At 41.0% G+C, this 20,925-nt stretch overlaps 1 protein-coding gene across 1 annotated transcript in view; it reads right to left on the bottom strand.

The window, feature by feature from the left end:
- TTN (titin) overlaps positions 1-20,925 on the bottom strand; it is a 242,357-nt gene that overhangs the window by 25,727 nt on the left and 195,705 nt on the right. Inside the window, exons 223-230 of the mRNA XM_054381468.1 lie at positions 3,761-20,866; positions 3,081-3,377; positions 2,393-2,980; positions 1,990-2,292; positions 1,544-1,840; positions 798-1,085; positions 411-710; positions 23-325 (exon numbers count right to left, since the gene is read on the bottom strand). Of these exons, the coding sequence (XP_054237443.1) occupies positions 23-325; positions 411-710; positions 798-1,085; positions 1,544-1,840; positions 1,990-2,292; positions 2,393-2,980; positions 3,081-3,377; positions 3,761-20,866 (19,482 nt within the window). The remainder of the gene's footprint in view (positions 1-22; positions 326-410; positions 711-797; positions 1,086-1,543; positions 1,841-1,989; positions 2,293-2,392; positions 2,981-3,080; positions 3,378-3,760; positions 20,867-20,925) is intronic.

The raw sequence follows: 20,925 nt of genomic DNA, 5'->3' as shown, positions 1-20,925 counted from the left end.
ACTACTGCGTGTTGTATCTTACCAACAGGATCTGTAGCTTTGTAGAAGTCAGAAGCTTCAGAGAATGGACCTTGTCCAGCTGCATTGACAGCACACACTCGGAAATGATATTCGCTGTTTTCAATGAGACCTGTTACTTTCTGTCTGGTGTCCCGAATAGTTTCTTTAGTAACCTTGAACCAACTCAAACTCTTCTTGTCACGCTTCTCGAGAAAATATCCTGATATTTCACTGCCTCCATCAACAGTAGGCCTATTCCAGACAACGGTCATAGAATTCTTGGTTATCATTGTGACTTCTGGTACACTAGGTGGTCCAGGTGTAACTGAATGAAAAAAATATGTGTCACCTTACTTACAAACAATAGACAAGATGATTCAACTGCATAAGTTGTTTTAAATGTTTCTTACCAAATGAATTTTTGGCTATAATGGGTTCAGACTCCAGTGAATCACCAATTCCAAACTTGTTCACACCACGAACACGGAACACGTACTCATTGCCTTTGATGAGTTTTGTTGTAGTTATGATACAACTCTCCTGTTTTTCAGAAATTAAAGACCATACAACCCGACTTGTCTCCCGCTTTTCAACAATGTAGTGTGTTACAGGTGCGCCACCATCATCTGCTGGTGGGTCCCACATTATTGTAATCTTTTCAGCAGTGACTGTCTTAAACTGTATTGGTCCACTTGGTGGTCCTGGCTTGTCTGTGGAAGGTAGAAGAAAGAAGATAGTAAGTATTTATTATTGAATTACCATTCAGTAATATAATAAAGTCATACCTCAGGACATACCAAGTATCTGTAGTCTAACATGGGCTGTTGCTGAACCCATGGCATTCTTCAGTTTTAGTTCGTAAGTGCCACTGTTGAGTCGAGTTGCATCCTTGATGAGTACAGAGGCAAATTCTGTTGTGTTTTCAATAGACACTAGTGCACTGGTTTGTATCTCATTGCCATTTTTGAACCATTCAATTGTGGGTATAGGCTTGCCTGAGATGCCTAGTTTTAGCTTAACTGAAGTTCCTGCTTTATATTTCACTACTTCTGTGTATTCTGGTGGCACATCAATTTCAGGTGCGCCTTAAAAAAAAAAAGATAAAAAGATACTTATTTTAGACTTGTATTTAATAAAATAATAGTAGTGCTTTATGTAAGATAGTAATTACAGATATTTTATAAATACAGATTAAAGAGAGCACATATAACTTAAATCATAAACCTAGAACAAGTTAGATCTAATCCTACCAGGAGAAGGGGAGAAGGCAGCCACATGTATAAATATAACCACTTTGGCCATTGGGCATGGGCAGACTCCTCTATTGCTTAAATAACAAATACAGTATAAGACTTAAAAAATGCAGATACAGACAAAGTTGTGCATTACAGTCATACCCAAGTAGTTCCCAGTCATTCAAGTATGTTGAATTAATCCCTGTAAACTGGCCTTCCATATTTAAGAGACTATAGTTCTACCTAACAGTGCTGCCTTTAAGCTTCCTAGCACCACCAAATACGTTGTATCATTGTGAAACACTTACCATATGTATCAACACATGTGATAGGACCTACAATATCTGAGGGGTTGCTAATGGAGCCGATGGCATTCTTTGCAAAGACCCGGAATTCATACCGGGAATTCTGTGTCAGACCAGATACTGTGAAATGAGTCTCAATAACATTGGTGAAGCTAGCTTTTGTCCACCTGCCATCTGGAAGATCACGTTTTTCTACGATGTATCCAGTGATCTTACTACCACCATCAAATGCTGGCTTCTTCCATGACAGAGTGATAGAAGTCTTGGAAATATCTGAGACACGAACATTTCTTGGTGGTTCTGCAATAGGAAACATAAAAGAATTGCTAATGAATAAGAGCTGGTTTGGATATTAGCTTGTAAGTACAGGACAGATTATCACAGGTTAAAAAAAAAAAAAAAGCACTGCTTAAATGGTCAGACTTCTTTATTTTCTAGGGAATACATACCACAAGCATCAATGGCAAGGACTGCATCAGAAGGATGACTTGCTTTTCCAATGCCAGCGGCATTTTCTGCACAAACTCTAAATTCATAGATAAGGCCAGCGCTGATGTTGGTGACTTTGAAGTGAGTTGTACGAATGATGGTCTTATTAGCCTTTTGCCATAATATACTATTCCTGTCTTTCATTTCCAGGTGATATCCAATGACTGCACTGCCACCATTAGTGACTGGTTCATGCCATCCAACAGTAATACTCTCTCTGGTGACATGTGTGACCCATGGTGTGGAGGGAGGGCCAGGGGTAGCTATTAATATAGAAAGAAGTGATTTATTATTAACAAAATTGTATTTTCAACATCAAAGCATTAAAACATCAACCTAGAGTGTGAGAAGCATATTACTCACTGTAAGGAAGCTTGACAACCACACATTGCGAGTCTATATGATCGCTTATGCCAAAGCGGTTCTCAGCTTTGATACGGAATTGGTATTCTTCTCCGGTTGTGAGCTTTGTAACTTTGATAACAGTTCTAGCAACGGTTGCAGACACTTCAGACCAAGCAGCAGTACTTGTTTCTCTTTTCAGTACAATATAGTTGGTAACTTGACTTCCACCATCATAAGCTGGAGGCTGCCATCGGAGTGTTACGCTCTCTTCAGTGATATCACTAAGGGCAACTGGACCAACAGGAGGACCTGGTCTATCCAGCACAACAATATTAACAAATGATTTTGTGGTGCCACTTGAGTTGGCAGCAGTAATGTCATATCTGCCAGCATCAGCAGCTACACTTTCTTTAAGGTTAATGATGAAACTTTCTGCAGTGGTTTCTGTGTGAAATCTCATGGTAGATTTCAGAGAAACACCATCTCTAGACAATGTCACCTTTGGCACTGGTTTTCCAGAAACTGGAATTTCAACTTTCAGGTTAGATCCTGCTCGAACATATACAGTATTATGAGGAAAGCCCTTCATATCAATCTCAGGAGATTCTGAAAAAGAAAACATTTTTCAGAACATTAAAAAAAATGTTCTTTCTTTTTAAACACAATTTAATATGTACCAATTCTTGTCTCATGTCAGGAAGCATACCTAATTGTTCTTTAACTGTAACAGGGAGCAGTAGTTCCTTAGGATCACTTAAACCTGCCTGGTTTTCTGCAGACACCCTGAAGAAATAGTCAACATTCTCCTTAAGACCATGGACAACATGATGAGTTGTCTTTACAACTGCACACTTGACCCATTTTTGCTGTCCTTTCTCAAGAGCTTCAATGAGGTAGCTTACAATTCTACTTCCACCATCATGTTCTGGTTTTAGCCATGAAAGCGAAACACTGTCCTTTGTGACATTTGTTACTCCAAGTTTTTCTGGTGGGCTGGGTTTTTCTGAGAAAAAAAAAAGTACAACAGGTTAAGTAATATAGCAACTATTAACTTTGTATAATAGCAATTACAGAGGAAAGCCATCTAGATTGAGAAAACATGTTTTTAAATTAATTTGTGTATTAGAAATTGTTTAAGCTATCTAGATTGAGAAAATGTATTTGAAAATGAATTTATATATTAGAAATAGTTTAAGTAAAATGAAAGCAAAAATTTAAAAGCAAGCTATTACTTAGATCTTTTTTCATTTGTAAAACCACAGACATACCTACCACAAATTGATTTTTTTTAAAAGAGATTTAATACTTTTTCTATTATTTTGAAGTAAACATTTTAAAACATGTATTTTTAAAATAATAATAAATACTGTACTTAGTAAAACATACCTGTTATTTTTGTTCCCTCCTTGGTCTCAGAAGGCACTCCAACACCGTATTCATTTTCTCCAGAAACTCGGAAGTAGTAAATGGCACCTTCTTGCAATCCAGTCACTTTGTAGGACAGACGATGACAATTGTTTGTCACAGTGACCCATGCTTTTTTGCTAGCTTCTCGTTTTTCAATAACATAGTTCTTCACAGGTGCCCCACCATCATTTTCAGGAACATCCCAAGTTAACACAGCAGATTCTTTAGTTACATCTTTTGCTGCGATATTAGATGGTGGACCTGGAGTATCAAGGACTTTGACAATTAAAGTTAAAGTTGCAGTGTTCAGGATGTTTTGCAATGTCAATGTGTATTTTCCAGAATCGTTTCTTGTTGCCTTTTCAATAGTAAGAGATGTGCAATGACCTGAGGTATCAATGCTTGCTCGTGTACGAAGATCAGTGTCTGGTTTGTTCCATGTTACATTTGGAACTGGTTTGCCCCTGAAAGGAACAGTCATTGTGAATGATCCACCAGCCTTTACAATTAAAGTCTTCCGCATTTCACTGTCAATATCAAAGGCAGGTTCTTCTTCTCTTTCTTTTGCTACCTGAGGTTCTGAGATATCACTTGGTTCACTGACACCCATTTTGTTAATGGATTTCACTCTAAAGACGTACTCAGAACCTGATACTAATCCTCCTATGGTGTACTCTGTGCCTCTTAAGTTCTGAATAGCAGTTGTCCAATCAGTTTCATCAGTTTTCTTGTATTCAACTGTGTATCCTGTTACTGGAGCACCTCCATCAAACAGTGGCTTTGTCCACCCAATTGTAATATTTGACCTTGTAGAATCCATGACCTTAGGCTTAGATGGGGGAGATGGCAAGAAGATTGGATCTTCTGCCCGAATCAGTGGTGTGGTTTCACTTGGAAGACTGAGGCCAGCAGCATTTTCTGCATAAACTCGGAATTCATATTCACATCCTTCACGAAGACCAGATGATTTCACTCTTAAATCATAAACTGGCTTTTTGTTTACACGAATCCATCTTAGGCTAGTTTTCTCACGCCTTTCGATTACATAGCCAGAGATCTCATTGCCTCCGTCAGACTCAGGTCTTGCCCAGCACAGAGTTATCGAATCTTTGCTCACACTGGTGATCTCTAAAGATGTAGGAGGACTTGGAACTGTAAATGGGTCTAGGGCTTTGACAGCAACACTTTCTAGAGGCTCACCAACACCATATTTGTTAACTCCCATTACTCTGAAAATATACTCATTACCCTTCAGTAGTTTTGTCACTTTACAGGATGTGGTTCTGAGCTCCCCTTCACAAAGTGTCCATGCAATTCTGCTGGTCTCCCGCTTTTCTACAATATAATAATCAATATCTGCGCCACCATTTTCTTGAGGAGGTCCCCATGACAAATGGCACTTTTCAGCAGTAAGGCCATTTATTTCTAATGGGCCTGCAGGTGGGCCAGGTCTGTCAAGTACTTTGCAATTAACTGCCAGAGATTTTGTTCCTGCAACATTTTGTAATGTTAGTACATATTGTCCTGAATCACCTCGGATACAATCCTTAATGGTTATTGCAGTAGCGTGATCTGTTGAGACTATTTCAACTCTAGCTTTTCCTTCAAGCTCCTTGCCATCCTTTGTCCATGAAATTACTGGTATTGGCCGTCCTGCAACATCAGCATTGACTTTAAACACTTCTCCAGCTTTCACAACTACAACATCTCTGAATTTGGCATCCATCATAATTCTTGGAGCCTCTACATCATCTTTCACAGTCACAGGTCCAGTTGATTCAGATGGCTGACTAAAGAGTCCAGCAGCATTCTTTGCAATCACATGGAATTCATATCGCTGATCTTCTGTAAGTCCACCTACATCAAAGTATGTTTCTTGCACATTAGTAAAATTACACTTTAGCCAGCGTCCATCTGGTAGCTCTCTGCGTTCAATAATATATCCTGTTACTTTAGCTCCACCATCATATTCTGGTTTAGTCCATTTCAGTGAGACGCACGTTCTTGTAATATTAGTAACTTCTGGCTGACCAGGAGGATCACATGGATCTCTTGCAGCAACTGGTTCACATGATTTACTGCATTTGCCTATTCCAGCAATATTTTCAGCATACACACGATATTCATACATCAGTCCTTCATCGAGACCTGTAACTTTCATTTGTGTATCAGTTATAAGGCTCTTGTTGACTTTTGTCCAAAGAATGCTGCTTCTTTCTTTACGCTCCAAGTGATATCCTACTACTCTGCTACCTCCATCATTAACTGGTACCTGCCAAGTTACAATCATGAAGGCTTTAGTTGCGTGTGCCACCTGAGGAGTTCCAGGTGGTCCTGGAGGTTTAAACGGATACTCTGCCACAACAGAAGGAGAATTGGTGTAAGTGCTTTTCCCGTAGCGGTTTTCTGCACAAATACGGAACTGATATTCAGAGCCAGTGGTGAGTCGAGATACTTTAATTGATGTTCTTGCAACTGCTGCAGACACTACATCCCATGTTGTTGTGGTAGTTTCTCGCTTCTCCACAATGTAATTACTAATATGGCACCCACCATCATAAGCTGGAGGTTTCCAAGAAAGAGTTACACTGTCAGCACTAACTTCATCTATATGCACATCAGTTGGTGGTCCTGGTCTGTCAAGGACAACCACAGTTAGAGAGGCAGTTGTTGATCCAGCAGTATTTGAAAGATGTAATTCATAGTGTCCCAAATCTTCATTTGAAGCTTCCTTGATGGACAGTGAAGTTAAAGTCTTTGATGTCTGAACATTTACCCTGGTTGTCTCTTTTAAGGGATTCCCATCCTTCTTCCATGTAATGGTTGGAAGAGGTCGCCCTCTGAATGGCACCTCAATCTTAAGATCATCTCCAGCTTTCACAGTGAATGTGTTGAAAAGAAGCTCAGCAAATGGCTGGATTTCAATATCTTTTGCAATGACTGGCACACCAAGTTCTCTTGGATCACTTTTGCCTTTTTCATTAACAGCAATCACTCTGAAACTGTACTCTTCTCCCATACTTAAGCCTGTTATTGTTGCTTCTAATGTTTTCACCTGGGTACATGTACTCCATTTTACACTTCCTTTACTTTGCATTTCTACTATATAACCAGTAATTTTGCTGCCACCATCACTTTCTGGCTTTTCCCATTTAATTGAAGCAGAGTTGCGAGTCACATCAACAAGAACAACCTTTGCAGGTGGAGCAGGTGGTTCAGAAACCTTAACTGGATCAGGGGTTTCAGCTGGTAAGCCAGCTCCATATTCATTTACAGCCAGAACACGGAAGTAATAACTGCATCCTTCTTGTAGTTGAGTAATTTTGAAAGAATTCTTAGTGCAGTTGCTTGTAATTGTGGCATAGGCCTTTCTTGTGGATTCTCGCTTCTCAACTACATAGTTGGTAATTTTAGATCCACCGTCAATAAGTGGTGGCTCCCAGGCTAATGTTACAAAATCTTTCTTCACTTCTCTGATTGTCAGGTTTATTGGTGCACTAGGTGTATCAAGCACTCTAACATTTACAAAAGCTGATTTTTTGCCGCTGTTGTTCTCTAAAGTAAGATTGTATCTACCACTATCAAACCTATTCACATTGTCAATGACCAGCATTGTATAGGAACTGGTGACTTCAATCTGAGCTCGCTCACTAATTGTTCCTTCTGCTTTCTCCCATTTAACTTCAGGTTCTGGTCTTCCTTTGATGGTGACAAACAGGCGCAATGTGCTACTAGCACGTACAGTGACTACTTTTCTGAGATCTGCATCAAGTTCAATTTCAGGAGGTTCAATTTTGTCTGCTGCTATGACTGTACCAGGTATAGTAGCAGGTTCTCCTACTCCTTCTGAGTTGATTGCACAGATGCGGAAGTTATACTCTTGGTTTTCTTTCAGTTTTGTTACCGTGAACTGTTTTGCTTGTAGGCCTGTTGGTGGAGTGCAGGTAGTCCATTCATCAGCAGCAGCTTCTTTTACTTCTACTACATATCCTTTAACTGGAGCACCGCCATCATAAATGGGCTTACTCCAGGCAAGGGAGACTGATGACCTGGAAGTATCTGTAACCTTTGGATTGCTTGGTGGACCTGGTGGGTATAACACATCACAAGCACGGTAGAAAATTGATGGCTCACTGGGTTCCCCTACCCCTGCAGCATTTTCAGCAGAAACTCTAAATTCATAGAAATGCCCATCAGTAAGACCTGTTACTCTGAATCGCAAGTCCGTTAGCCTTTTCTTATTGCATTTGGTCCACCGGATACCATCTTTGTCTCGTTTTTCAAGTATGTAACCTTCAATTTCAGCTCCGCCATTGTCTTCTGGACGGCCCCACGTTACAACCATGGAATCTTTTGTGATTGCTGAAACTTCAGGTGTTGAAGGAGGACCAGGGGGTTTATATGGATTACAAGCCACAACTGGCTCAGATTCCAAGGGTTCTCCAATTCCATATTTATTTACTGCCATTACACGGAAAATGTATTCATTGCCAGCAAGGAGTCTGGTTACTTTGTGGTTAAGAGCCTGCACATCTGTTGCTACTTGTGTCCATGAAAGCCTGCTTGTCTCTCTCTTCTCAATGATATAATGTGAGATATTAGAACCACCATCATGTAAAGGTGGAGACCATGCCAAGTAGCATTTTTCTGCAGTGACACCTGTAACCTTCAAAGGTCCTTCTGGAGGTCCTGGCCTGTCAAGCACTTTTACAGTAATCGGTATAGATTTCGTGCCACCAACGTTTTTGAGATTAAGAGTATAGTGACCTCCATCTACTCTTATACAGTCTTTGACAGTAAGAGTTGTTTTTTGAATGGTAGATTTAATTTCCATTCTTGCAGTTGTTTCTTCAAGTTCTTTACCATCTTTTGACCATGTAATGTCAGGAATAGGTTTGCCGTGGATATCAGCTTCAAGAACAAAGGTTTCTCCTGCATGAACAACAATGACATCTTTGTATTTAGGATCCATTGAAGCCCCTGGTGCTTCAATTTCATCTCTGGCAGTAATGGGCCCTGTACTTTCAGATGGCTCACTCAAGCAACCTGCTGCATTTCTTGCAATCACTCTAAATTCATATCGCTGGTCTTCAACAAGACCACTTACTGTAAACTCTGTTTCCAACACATTTGTAAAGCTGGCTTTCATCCAGCGACCATCTGGTAGTTCTTTCTTTTCTACAATGTATCCAGTTATTTTGCTTCCACCATCATATTCTGGTTTTTTCCACTGTAGTGTGATATTATTTCTCGTAACAACAATGGCCTCTGGGCGGCCAGGTGGGTCACAAGGGTCTCGGGCAACATACAGTTCTGATACTTTGCTGACTTTGCCAATGCCAACAATGTTTTCAGCAGAAACTCTGAACTCATATTCAAGACCTTCTTCAAGGCCATCTGTTTTATATTTGGTGTCTGTAATGAGTAGCTTGTTCTGTTTTGTCCAAAGAATGCTGTTCTTATCTTTACGTTCAAGATGGTAGCCAAGAACTTTGCTTCCTCCATCATTAACTGGTTCATGCCATTGTACAATCATATGGTCTTTCGATGATGCTGTTACAAATGGGGTTCCAGGTGGCCCAGGCACCTTATAGGGGTATTGCACAACAACTGGTTTAGAATCCAGGGGAGAACTCTTCCCGTATCTATTTTCAGCAGAAATCCTGAACTGGTATTCAGAACCAGTTTTAAGCTTTGCTGCTTTGATAGTTGTTCTTGCAACAGTTGCTGACACAATGCTCCATGTGGTAGTGGTTGTGTCACGCTTTTCTACTATATAGTTGCTTATCTGACAGCCACCAGTATAATCAGGTGGATCCCATGATAAAACAACAAAGTCTGCACTAACTTCATCAAAGCGGACCGGTCCACGTGGTGGGCCAGGCTTTTCCAGTACAATTATGCTCAGGTGCTCTGTTGCCGTACCCGCTGTGTTTGTTGCTGTTACTGTATATTTACCAAAGTCTTCCTTGTTGCTTTCTTTAATATGTAAGATAGTTGATGTTGATGTATTCTCAATATTTAATCTGGTTGTCTGTTTCAGTGGTTGCTCGTCTTTTGTCCATGCAATAGTAGGTTTGGGTCTACCTATAAATGGTACATCTACCTTCAGATCTTCTCCAGCCTGTACACTGTAGGTATTAAACATCAGTCTGAAACTTGGCTCAATTGTCAAGTCTTTAGCTATCACAGGAATTCCAAGTGCTCTGGGATCACTTTTGCCTTTTTCATTGTAGGCAATCACACGGAACTGATATTCCTGCCCTTGACTCAAACCAGACACAACTGCATTGCATGTTTTGGTCTCGCTTACAACACTCCATTTTTCTGTTCCTTTAGGCAACATTTCAACAATATATCCCAAAATTCTGCTACCTCCATCATGTTCAGGTTTTTCCCATGAAAGTGATGCACTTCTCTGAGTCACATCGGTTAGTATTACTTTGCCAGGTGGCAGAGGTGGCTCTGAGGCTTTGACAGCATCCTTGGTTTCAGCTGGAACACCAATTCCAAATTCATTTTCAGCCATCACTCTGAAGTAATAGATTGATCCTTCTGTAAGATTTTCAACTTTGAAGCTTGTTTTGCCACACTTAGCACTTACATTTGCAAATGCTTTCCTGGTTGACTCACGCTTGTCTATTACATAGTTCTTTACCTTTGCACCACCATCGATGAGAGGTGGTTCCCAAGACAGTATAGCAGAATCCTTCTTTATATCCTTTACCACTAAGTTTTGTGGTGGTCCTGGTGTGTCCAAGACTTTTACTGTAACAAATGCAGATTTAGAACCACTACTGTTCTCCAACTTAAGAATGTACTTTCCAGCATCATTTCTATCACAATTGTCAATTGAAAGTTGTGTGTAATTTATGCCTTTATCAATCTGAACTTTTTCTGTGAATTCACCTTCTTCTCGAGACCATGTGATGTCAGGTGTTGGTCGTCCCCTGAATGGTATGTGAATCCTAGCAGACCCACCAGCTCTAACGACTATCCCTTTCCTTAGCTCAGAATCAATATCGAGTTCTGGAGCTTCAAGTTTGTCTTCTGGTTTAATAGTACCAGGAATTGACGCAGCCTCTCCTACACCAATCTTGTTGAGGGCACACACTCGTAGTTTATATTCTTGGTGTTCAGTAAGCTTTTTGATTTCAAATCGAGTAGCACGTACGCCTGTCTGTGGAGTAACAAGTGACCACTCATCTTCATCTGCTTTACAGATTTCTACAAGGTATCCCTGGATTTCACAACCACCATCATAGATGGGTTTACTCCAAGCAAGTGTAACTGAACTTTTGGTGGTATCCAAAACATGGGTATTTGTAGGTGGGCCAGGCTTGAACATGGGATCACAAGCTTTAAAGTAGGGAGAAACTTGACTTGGTTCACCCACTCCAGCAGCATTTTCAGCAGAGACTCTGAATTCATAGTCATGATCCTCTGTTAAACCTGTAACTCTTAATCGTAAATCTGTAATTCGGCGTTTATTGCATTTTATCCATCTGATGCCCTCTCGGTCTCTCTTTTCTACGATGTAACCTATGATTTCACTACCTCCATCACTATCTGGCCGGCTCCAGCAGATTGTCATAGAATCCTTTGTGATGTTAGTAATTTCCAAAGCCTTTGGTGGTCCAGGAACCACAAATGGATTTTTCATCATTACTGGTACAGACTCTAATGGCTCACCAACTCCGTATTTGTTAACTGCCATAATACGGAAAACATACTCATTTCCTTCCAACAGTTTTGTTACTTTCAGCATTGTAGGTAAAACCTCTGATGCAACAACAGTCCACGCTAGGCGACTAGTTTCTCTCTTCTCTACAATGTAATGAGAAATATCACTGCCACCATCATGAAGAGGAGGAGCCCATGCCAATGAACATTTTTCAGCTGTAACTCCTGTCACTTGGACTGGACCCTCTGGAGGTCCTGGCCTGTCCAGGACTTTTACATTAACTGGAGCTGTCTTTGTTCCTGCAACATTAGAGGCTTCTAAAATGTATTGTCCACCATCAACTCTAATAGCATCTTTTACAATTATTAATGCACTGAAATCTGTGTTCTTTATTTCGTATCTGACATTTCCCTCAAGCTCTTTATCTCCTTTGTACCACTTAATGGTTGGTAGTGGTTTTCCATGAACATCAGCCTCAATTCTGAATGTTTCACCAGCATTTACGACAACTGTGTCTTTGTACTTCGGATCCATTGAAATTCGTGGAAGTTCAACTTCATCCCTTGCTGTTATTGGTCCTGTACTGTCAGAAGGTTTGCTTATTGCGCCTGCAGCATTCTTCGCAATTACTCTAAACTCGTATCTTTGGTCTTCGGTAAGCCCTGTTACAGTGAACTGAGTTTCAATGATATTTGTGAAGCTAGCTTTCATCCAGCGACCATCTGGTAAGTCACGTTTCTCTACAACATAACCAGTGATCTTGCTTCCACCATCATATTCAGGTTTGGTCCACTGCAAAGTAATAGAGCTTCTTTTTATTATTATAGCTTCTGGGCGACCTGGAGGATCACATGGGTCACGAGCTACATAGCATTCAGAAACTTTACTTGTTTTGCCTACACCAACAATATTTTCTGCAGAAACTCGAAACTCGTATTCGATTCCTTCTTCAAGGTTAGTTGTTTTAAAACTTGTGTCCTGAATAATAGTCTTGTTCACTTTAGTCCACAAAATGCTATTTTTCTCCTTTCTCTCAAGATGATAGCCCAACACTCTACTGCCACCATCATTTATTGGTTCATGCCACTGTACAACCATGGAATCTTTTGTAACTGTTGTCACAAATGGTGTGCCAGGAGGTCCTGGTTCCTTGTAGGGGTACTGTGCTACAACTGGTGCAGAATCCAGTCCAAAGCTCTGCCCATACCTGTTCTCAGCAAATATTCTGAATTGATATTCTGAACCAGTTTTCAGTTTAGTCACCTTCAGTGTAGTTCTTGCAACAGTAGCTGAAACTGTTTCCCATACTGTGGTGGTTGTATCTCTCTTGTGAACAACATAGTTGGTGATTTGGCAGCCACCTGTGTATGCTGGGGGATTCCATGATAAAGTAATACTTTCTGCACTTATTTCATCAAACTTCACAGGTCCTACTGGAGGGTCAGGTTTGTCTAGAGTTATAATTTCAACAGAGGCAGACTTTTGCCCAACAACATTAGCCACAGTGATTTCATAAGTGCCACTGTCCTCTTTGTTAGTTTCTTTAATATTCAATACAGTGAGATCAGCAGAATCACTAACATTGACTCTTGTTGTCTGTCTTAATGGTTGCCCATCTTTTACCCAAGTAACAGTTGGCTTAGGTCGACCTGCAATTGGTACTTCTACTTTCAGATCTTGTCCCACTTGGATACTGTAACTGTGAAAAGCAGGTCTTACATCAGGTTCAATCACCAGGTCTTTCGCTACTATTGGAACAGCAAGTGCTCTAGGATCACTCTTACCCTTTTCATTTACAGCCATTACTCTAAAAAGATATTCTTCCCCTTGAGTTAGGTTAGTAATAACTGCTTCTAGTGTTTTTACACGAACACACTCTGACCACTTCTCACTACCCTTTACTTGCATTTCCACAATGTATTGTATGATTTTGCTGCCACCATCATGTTCAGGTTTTGCCCAGCTCAGTGAGACACTGTTTCTTGTGACATCATCCACCGTTATTTTCCCAGGAGGCTGTGGAACTTCAGCAACTTTAACTGGGTCACTAGTTTCTGCAGGGAGGCCAATTCCATATTCATTCTCAGCAGAGATTCTGAAGAAGTAATAACAGCCCTCCTGAAGTTGATCTACTTTCCATGAAGTCTTGTGGCAGTTTGTTACAACAGCTGCATATGCCTTTCTTGTTGCTTCACGCTTTTCAATAATGTAATTCTTAATTTTTGCTCCACCATCCAAGAGAGGAGGCTCCCATGAAAGTGAAACTGAGTCTTTAGTGATCTCCCTGATTTTTAAATTAACAGGTGCACTTGGGGTATCCAGTACTCTTACAGTGACAAAGGCAGACTTTGTTCCACTGCTGTTTTCTAACATCAGAGTATACTTTCCAGTATCAAATCTGTTAACGTTGTCTAGAACAAGAGAAGTAAAGCTGCTAGTGGTTTCAATAATAGCTGCTTCTCTGATGTCACCATCCATTTTACCCCATTTTACTTCAGGTGTTGGACGACCTCTGATAGGAACAAACAGTCTTAAGGAACCTCCTGCCCTCACATTTACAATCTTCCTTAATTCCATGTCAAGGTCAAGGTCTGGTGCCTCCATCTTTTCTTCCACAATAACAGAACCAGGAACGTCTGCATGTTCTCCAACTCCTGCTTTATTAACTGCACATATGCGGAATTTGTATTCATGTTTTTCCACTAATTTTTCTACTTCCATGTGAGTATTCTTAATTCCAGTTGGAGGAGTACAAATTGCCCATTCACCGTCACTTACATCACACTTTTCCACAATGTATCCCTGAATTTCAGCACCACCGTCATAGATAGGTTTACCCCATGAAAGGAAAACTGAAGATCTTGTAACATCCACAACTTTAGGATTATTGGGTGGGCCTGGCTTGTAGATAGGATCACATGCTTTGTAGTAAGTGGAAGGTGGGCTTGGTTCACTAAGACCAGCAGCATTTTCAGCTGAAACTCTGTACTCATAATCATGATTTTCTAGAAGCCCAGTCACTCTGTACCTCAGTTCACTTATCAGGCGTTTGTTACACCTTGTCCAGCGAATGCCTTCCTTATCTCGTTTTTCAAGCACATAGCCTAGGATTTCACTACCACCATCTGAGGCTGGCCTTTCCCATACAACTATCATAGAATCTTTGGTAATGGCTGTGACTTCTGGTGCTTTCGGTGGAAGAGGAACTCCAAATGGGTTCTTCGCAAGTATTGGTTCTGACTCAAGAGGTTCACCAATGCCGTATTTATTTACTGCCATGATGCGGAAAACATATTCATTTCCTTCTAAAAGTTTTGTAACTTTGCAGTTTAGGGTTTGCACATTTGCATCAACGACAGTCCACACCAAGCGACTTGTTTCCCTTTTTTCTACAACGTAGTGTGAAATCTCACTACCACCATCTTGTAGTGGAGGTTTCCATGACAGCATACATTTTTCAGCAGTAATGCCTGTGATTTCAACAGGACCTTCTGGTGGTCCAGGTCTATCAAGTACTTTGACATTAACAGGAACTTTCTTTTCACCAGCAACATTCTTTGCCAACAGTACATACTGACCACTGTCAACTCTAATGGCTTCCTTCACACTTAGGCTTGTAGCAAAATCAGTACTTTTTATTTCCATACGAGCAGTACTTGCCAGCTCACGATCGCCTTTTAACCACTGAATGGAAGGTATTGGTTTGCCATGAACATCAGCATCGAGCTTGAATGACTCACCAGCATGCACTATGATAGTGTCTCTGTATTTTGGATCCATACTTATATGAGGTGGTTCTACTTCATCCCTCGCTGTGATTGCCCCTGAACTCTCAGACGGTTCACTGAAAACACCTGCAGCATTGCGTGCTATAACACGGAACTCATACCTCTGGTTTTCCACTAGACCAGTTACTTCAAATTGGGTATCAATAACATTTGTAAAGCTTGCTTTCATCCAGCGACCATCAGGTAGCTCCTTCTTTTCAACAATGTAGCCAGTGATCTTACTTCCACCATCGTATACAGGTTTCTTCCACTGAAGTGTTACTGAGCTTCTTGTGACTATTATAGGTTCTGGACGGCCTGGAGGGTCACATGGGTCATGTGCAGTATAGCATTCAGATGCTTTGCTTGCTTTTCCAATGCCAACTATGTTTTCTGCATAAACCCTGAACTCATATTCAAGACCTTCTTCAAGGCCAACTGTTTTAAATTTGGTATCTGGAATAGGTGTTTTATTCAGTTTGGTCCACAGAATGCTGTTTCTTTCTTTGCGCTCCAAGTGATAGCCGATGATCTTGCTACCACCATCATTGACTGGTTCATTCCATTGTACCACCATGCTGTCTTTTGAGACATTTGTTACAAAAGGTGTTCCAGGTGGACCGGGAACTTTATATGGATATTGGGCTATGATTGCCTCTGAAGTGAGATAAGTACTCTTCCCATATCTGTTCTCAGCTGCAATTCTGAACTGATATTCACAGCCAGTCTTTAATCGACATGCTTTTATAGTTGTTCTTGCAACAGTAGCTGACACAATCTGCCAAGTGGTGGTGGAAGTGTCTCTTTTTTCTACAATGTAATTGTTGATTGAGCTACCACCATCATACTTGGGTGGTTCCCAGGAAATTGTAATACTATCTGCTGTTACTTCATCTACTTTTACTGGTCCAGTTGGAGGTCCTGGTTTGTCAAGGACAACGATATTAAGGGTCTCAGATGCTTCACCTGCAGAGTTTGTGAGTTTAACTAAATATGTTCCCACATCTTCTCTACATGCTTCTTTTATTGTTAACACTGTGTTATTCTCTGAACTTTCTGCATTTACTCTTGTAGTCTGCTTCAATGCCACATCATCTTTATGCCAAAGCACTGCTGGTTTGGGTCGGCCAACAAAAGGAACATCAACCTTTAAGTCTTCTCCTGCTAGAACACTGAAAGTGGTAAAAAGTAGTTTGAAAGCTGGTGGAATCACAAGATCTTTTGCAACTACCGGTATACCTAGCTGCCGAGGATCACTGATACCTTTCTCATTCTGAGCTGAAACACGGAAGGTGTATTCTTCACCTTGGATCAATCCTGTGATAGTGGCTTCAGTAACCTTTACAGTAGCACAAGTTGACCACTTTTCACTGCCTTTGCTTTGCATTTCTACAATGTAGCCCAGAATTCTGCTGCCACCGTCGTGCTCAGGTTTTTCCCAGGATAAGGATACACTATTTCTTGTCACATCCAACAAAGTTATTTTTCCTGGTGGAAGTGGTCTTTCTGATACTTTTATGGATTCTGAAGTTTCAACTGGAAGGCCTATTCCATACTCATTTTCAGCTAGGACTCTGAAATAGTAGTTGCAACCTTCTTGCAGTGAATCGACTTTGCAGCTGGTCTTGTGGCAGTTGGCATTAACAGTTGAATAAGCTTTTCTTGTTGATTCACGCTTTTCAACAATGTAATTTTTTATTTTAGAGCCACCGTCTATGAGAGGAGGCTCCCATGTGAGTGTAACTGATGATTTTGTAACTTCTTTTATTTTCAAGTCTTGAGGTGCCCCTGGGGTATCAAGAACTCTGACATTCACAAATGCTGACTTACTACCTGAACTGTTCTCAACTGTCAGTATATATTTGCCACTATCAAATCTATTTACATTTTCAACAATAAGTAGAGTATAAGAGCTTGTTGATTCAATGCTTGCTCTATCCAAAGATTCCCCGTGTTCTCTTGTCCATTTTACTTCAGGTGCTGGTCTTCCTTTAATTGGGACAAAGAGCCTGAGAGTACAGCAGGCTCTAATAGTGACAACTTTACGTAGATCTGCATCAAGTTCAATCTCTGGAGGTAGCATTCTTTCTTCAGCTTTCGGAGTCCCAGGAACAAGAGCAGGTTCTCCAAGACCTTCAGAGTTCATAGCATATATACGTATTTTATACTCTTGATTTTCTTTTAGGTCAGTTATGGTAAAAGAAGTAGCCTTTAGACCTGCTTGTGGAGTTACAATCTTCCATTCATCTTCTTCAGGTAGTGCAATCTCAACCATGTAACCTGTGATCTCTGAACCACCATCATATATTGGTTTGTTCCATGCTATTGTAATCGAGGACTTGCTGCTATCCAAAACACGAGGATTACCTGGGGGTCCAGGCTTAAATACAGTATCACAAGCTTTATAGAAAGGACTGGTTGGGCTTGGTTCACTGACTCCAGCGGCATTTTCAGCCATGACTCTGTATTCATATTCATGGCCTTCTGTCAGTCCAGACACTTTATAACGTAAGTCAGTAACAACTCGTTTGTTACATTTCACCCACCGCAGACCAGCCCTGTCTCGACGTTCTACAATATAGTTAGTTATTGGGCTCCCACCATCAGAATCAGGATGTCCCCAACAGACAACCATAGAATCTTTTGTAATTGCTGTAACTTCAGGCATTTTAGGTGGGTCAGGTGGCACGTACGGATTTACTGCAAGAACGGGCTCCGATTCCAGAGGCTCACCAACTCCATATTTGTTAACAGCCATAACACGGAAGACATACTCATTGCCCTTCAGCAGCTTAGTAACCTTCAGTTTAGTTAATGGAACTTCTGTGGCTACAGCTGTCCATGCCAATCTACTGGTTTCACGTTTCTCAACCACATAATGGTCAATCTTCGCTCCTCCATCATCAAGTGGAGGTAACCATGATAGCACACATTTTTCTGCGGTGACATCAGACACAACTAAAGGTCCTTCTGGGGGACCAGGCCTATCAAGAACTTTAACATTGAAGATATGCTTGGCAAAGCCACCAGGATTTGTTGCAGTAAGTGTATAGGCACCCCCATCTCTTCTTGAAGAATCTTTATTGATAAGAACAGTAGAGAAATCTGCTATTTTTATTTCTAATTTTGCTGTGTCTTCAAGTTCTTTTTCTCCTTTTGTCCATGTCATAGTTGGTGGAGGGCGACCTGAAACATCAGCCTCGAGTCTGAAAACTTCACCTGCTTTCAGCACTATGGTGTCTTTGTATTTAGCATCCACCCTTATCCTTGGTGCTTCAATGTCATCTCTACAAGTTATTGCATCTGATGGCTCAGAGGGCTGACTAACAGCCCCACCAGCATTCCTAGCAATCACACGGAATTCATAGGCAGCATCTTCAGTTAGCCCACTTACAGTGAATTCAGTCTCTAGTATATTGCTGAAATTAGCCTTCAGCCAACGCCCATTAGGAAGGTCTCTTTTTTCAACAGTGTAGCCAGTTATCTTAAAGCCTCCATTATATTCTGGTTTAGTCCACTTCAGTGTAACTGCATGTCTTGTAATGTTCAGAGGTATTGGCTTACCAGGTGGATCTATTGGGTCTAGAGCAAACACAGGCTCAGATGGCTTGCTTGGCTTACTCTTCCCAGCCAGATTTTCTGCTATAACACGGAATTCATATGCAATGCCATCAGTAAGTCCAGTTGATTTAAAGATATTGCCGGATACCATCATTTTACTTACAGTCTGCCAAAGAATGCTATTTCGTTCTTTTCTTTCAACATGATATCCCAGAATTGGGCTTCCACCATCAGTTACTGGCTCATGCCAACTAATGGTCATGGTTTCTTTGGTGACTGCAATCACCTGAGGAGTGCCAGGAGGCCCAGGTACCTTAAATGGGTAGTTTGCTACTACAGACTCTGAAGTGATGGCTGGACCAACTCCATATCTGTTCTGAGCTTTGACACGGAACTGGTACTCAACTCCAGTAGTAAGACGGGTGGCTTTAAATGTAGTACGTATCACTGTGGTTGCCAATTCAGTCCATGTGGTACTGTCAGTTTGACGCATTTCTACAATGTAGTTACTTATGGGTACGCCACCATCATTCAGAGGAGGCTCCCATGAGAATGTTAGAAAGTCACATGAAATTTCATCAAATTTGATTGGTCCAGTAGGAGGTCCAGGTATGTCATGAACCTGAACTGTGATTACTTCACTAACTTCTCCGACAATATTTTTAGCTGACAGTGGATATTGACCACTATCACTTCTAGTACACTCATTGATGGTCAGTATGGTTGCAGTTGCAGTATTTTCATAATTTACCCTTTGTGTTTGCTTAAGTATCTGGTCTTCTTTCTTCCAAGTCACAGTAGGCCTTGGACGACCAAGCACAGGGATTTCTATCTTGATATTGTCACCGGCTTTGGCAATGACTGTTTTCTGGTAGATACCACGGAGGTCAAACTCTGGTAACATCGTTTGCTCTTTAATAATAACGGGCCTGCTTTCTCTTGGGGCACTTCTTCCAGCACTGTTAACTGCCATAACCTGGAATGTATACTCTTCATTTTCAGTTAGATTCTTTACTACACAGTCCAGTGTTTTTACAGTGGTGATGTGTGCCCACTGGTTGGTTCCTTTTCTCTGTGCTTCAATTACATACCCAGTGATCTTGCTGCCACCATCATGTTCTGGTTTTGGCCAAGCCAGGCTAACTGAGTTCCTTGTTACATCCATAATATTAAGGCTCTCAGGTGGGGATGGTGCCTCAGAAGCTCTTACTGGTTCTGCAGTTTCAGCTGGTTCACCAATACCATACTCATTTTCAGCCAGCACTCTGAAATAGTATTCACATCCCTCAGCCAAATTAGGGACTCTGAAAGAACACTTCTGGCAGTTGGTTGTGACTGTTGAATATGCTTTCCGAGTTGATTCACGTTTCTCAACAATATAGTTTGTTATACGTGAACCGCCATCTATCAGAGGCATATCCCATTGGAGGGTGATGCTGTCTTTAGTTATTTCTCTAGGCTTAAGGTTTATGGGTGGACCCGGTGTATCCAAGACTTTTACATTTACAAAGCCAGTCTTTTTACCAGCAGCATTTTCAAGAGTCATTACGTATTTTCCAGCATCATATCTGGTGCACTCTGTGACAATCAGGAGTGTGAAAGAGTCTGTGTTTTCAATACTGGCACGCCCTTTGAGTGAAACATCATCTTTTGTCCATGTAACTTGTGGAGTTGGACGTCCTTTAATAGGCACGAAAATTCGAATTGTTAGTCCAGCTCTAACAACAAGTGTTCTTCTTAGTTCAGCATCTAATTCAAAGTCAGGAATCTCTTCCCGGTCTTTGATTTCCACACTTGGAATTATTGCTGGTTCACTAACACCTGCAGCATTCATGGCGAAGATTCTGAAATTGTATTTGGCTCCTGTTTGCAGATGAGCAACAACAAACTGAGTGATTCTTAAGGCAGTCCCTGTTGTGTCTTTTACCCATTCTTCTTCTCCTTCCTTTTGATGTTCTACTATGTAGCCAGTGATGTCAAGACCACCATCATAATGAGGCTTGCCCCAGGCTAAAGATGCGCTTGTCTTTGTAGTATCAGTCACTCTTGGATTTGAAGGTGGACCTGGTGGGTCTGAAAAGTGAGGAAAAGATAGAACATTACATCACAGAGGAAGCCAATTTTATGCTGCC

This window comes from Indicator indicator, chromosome 5 (assembly GCF_027791375.1).
Source record: "Indicator indicator isolate 239-I01 chromosome 5, UM_Iind_1.1, whole genome shotgun sequence".
NCBI classification, from domain to species: domain Eukaryota; kingdom Metazoa; phylum Chordata; class Aves; order Piciformes; family Indicatoridae; genus Indicator; species Indicator indicator.
Note: the sequence above shows the minus strand (reverse complement) of the source record. Positions and strands in the feature narration are given on the sequence as shown.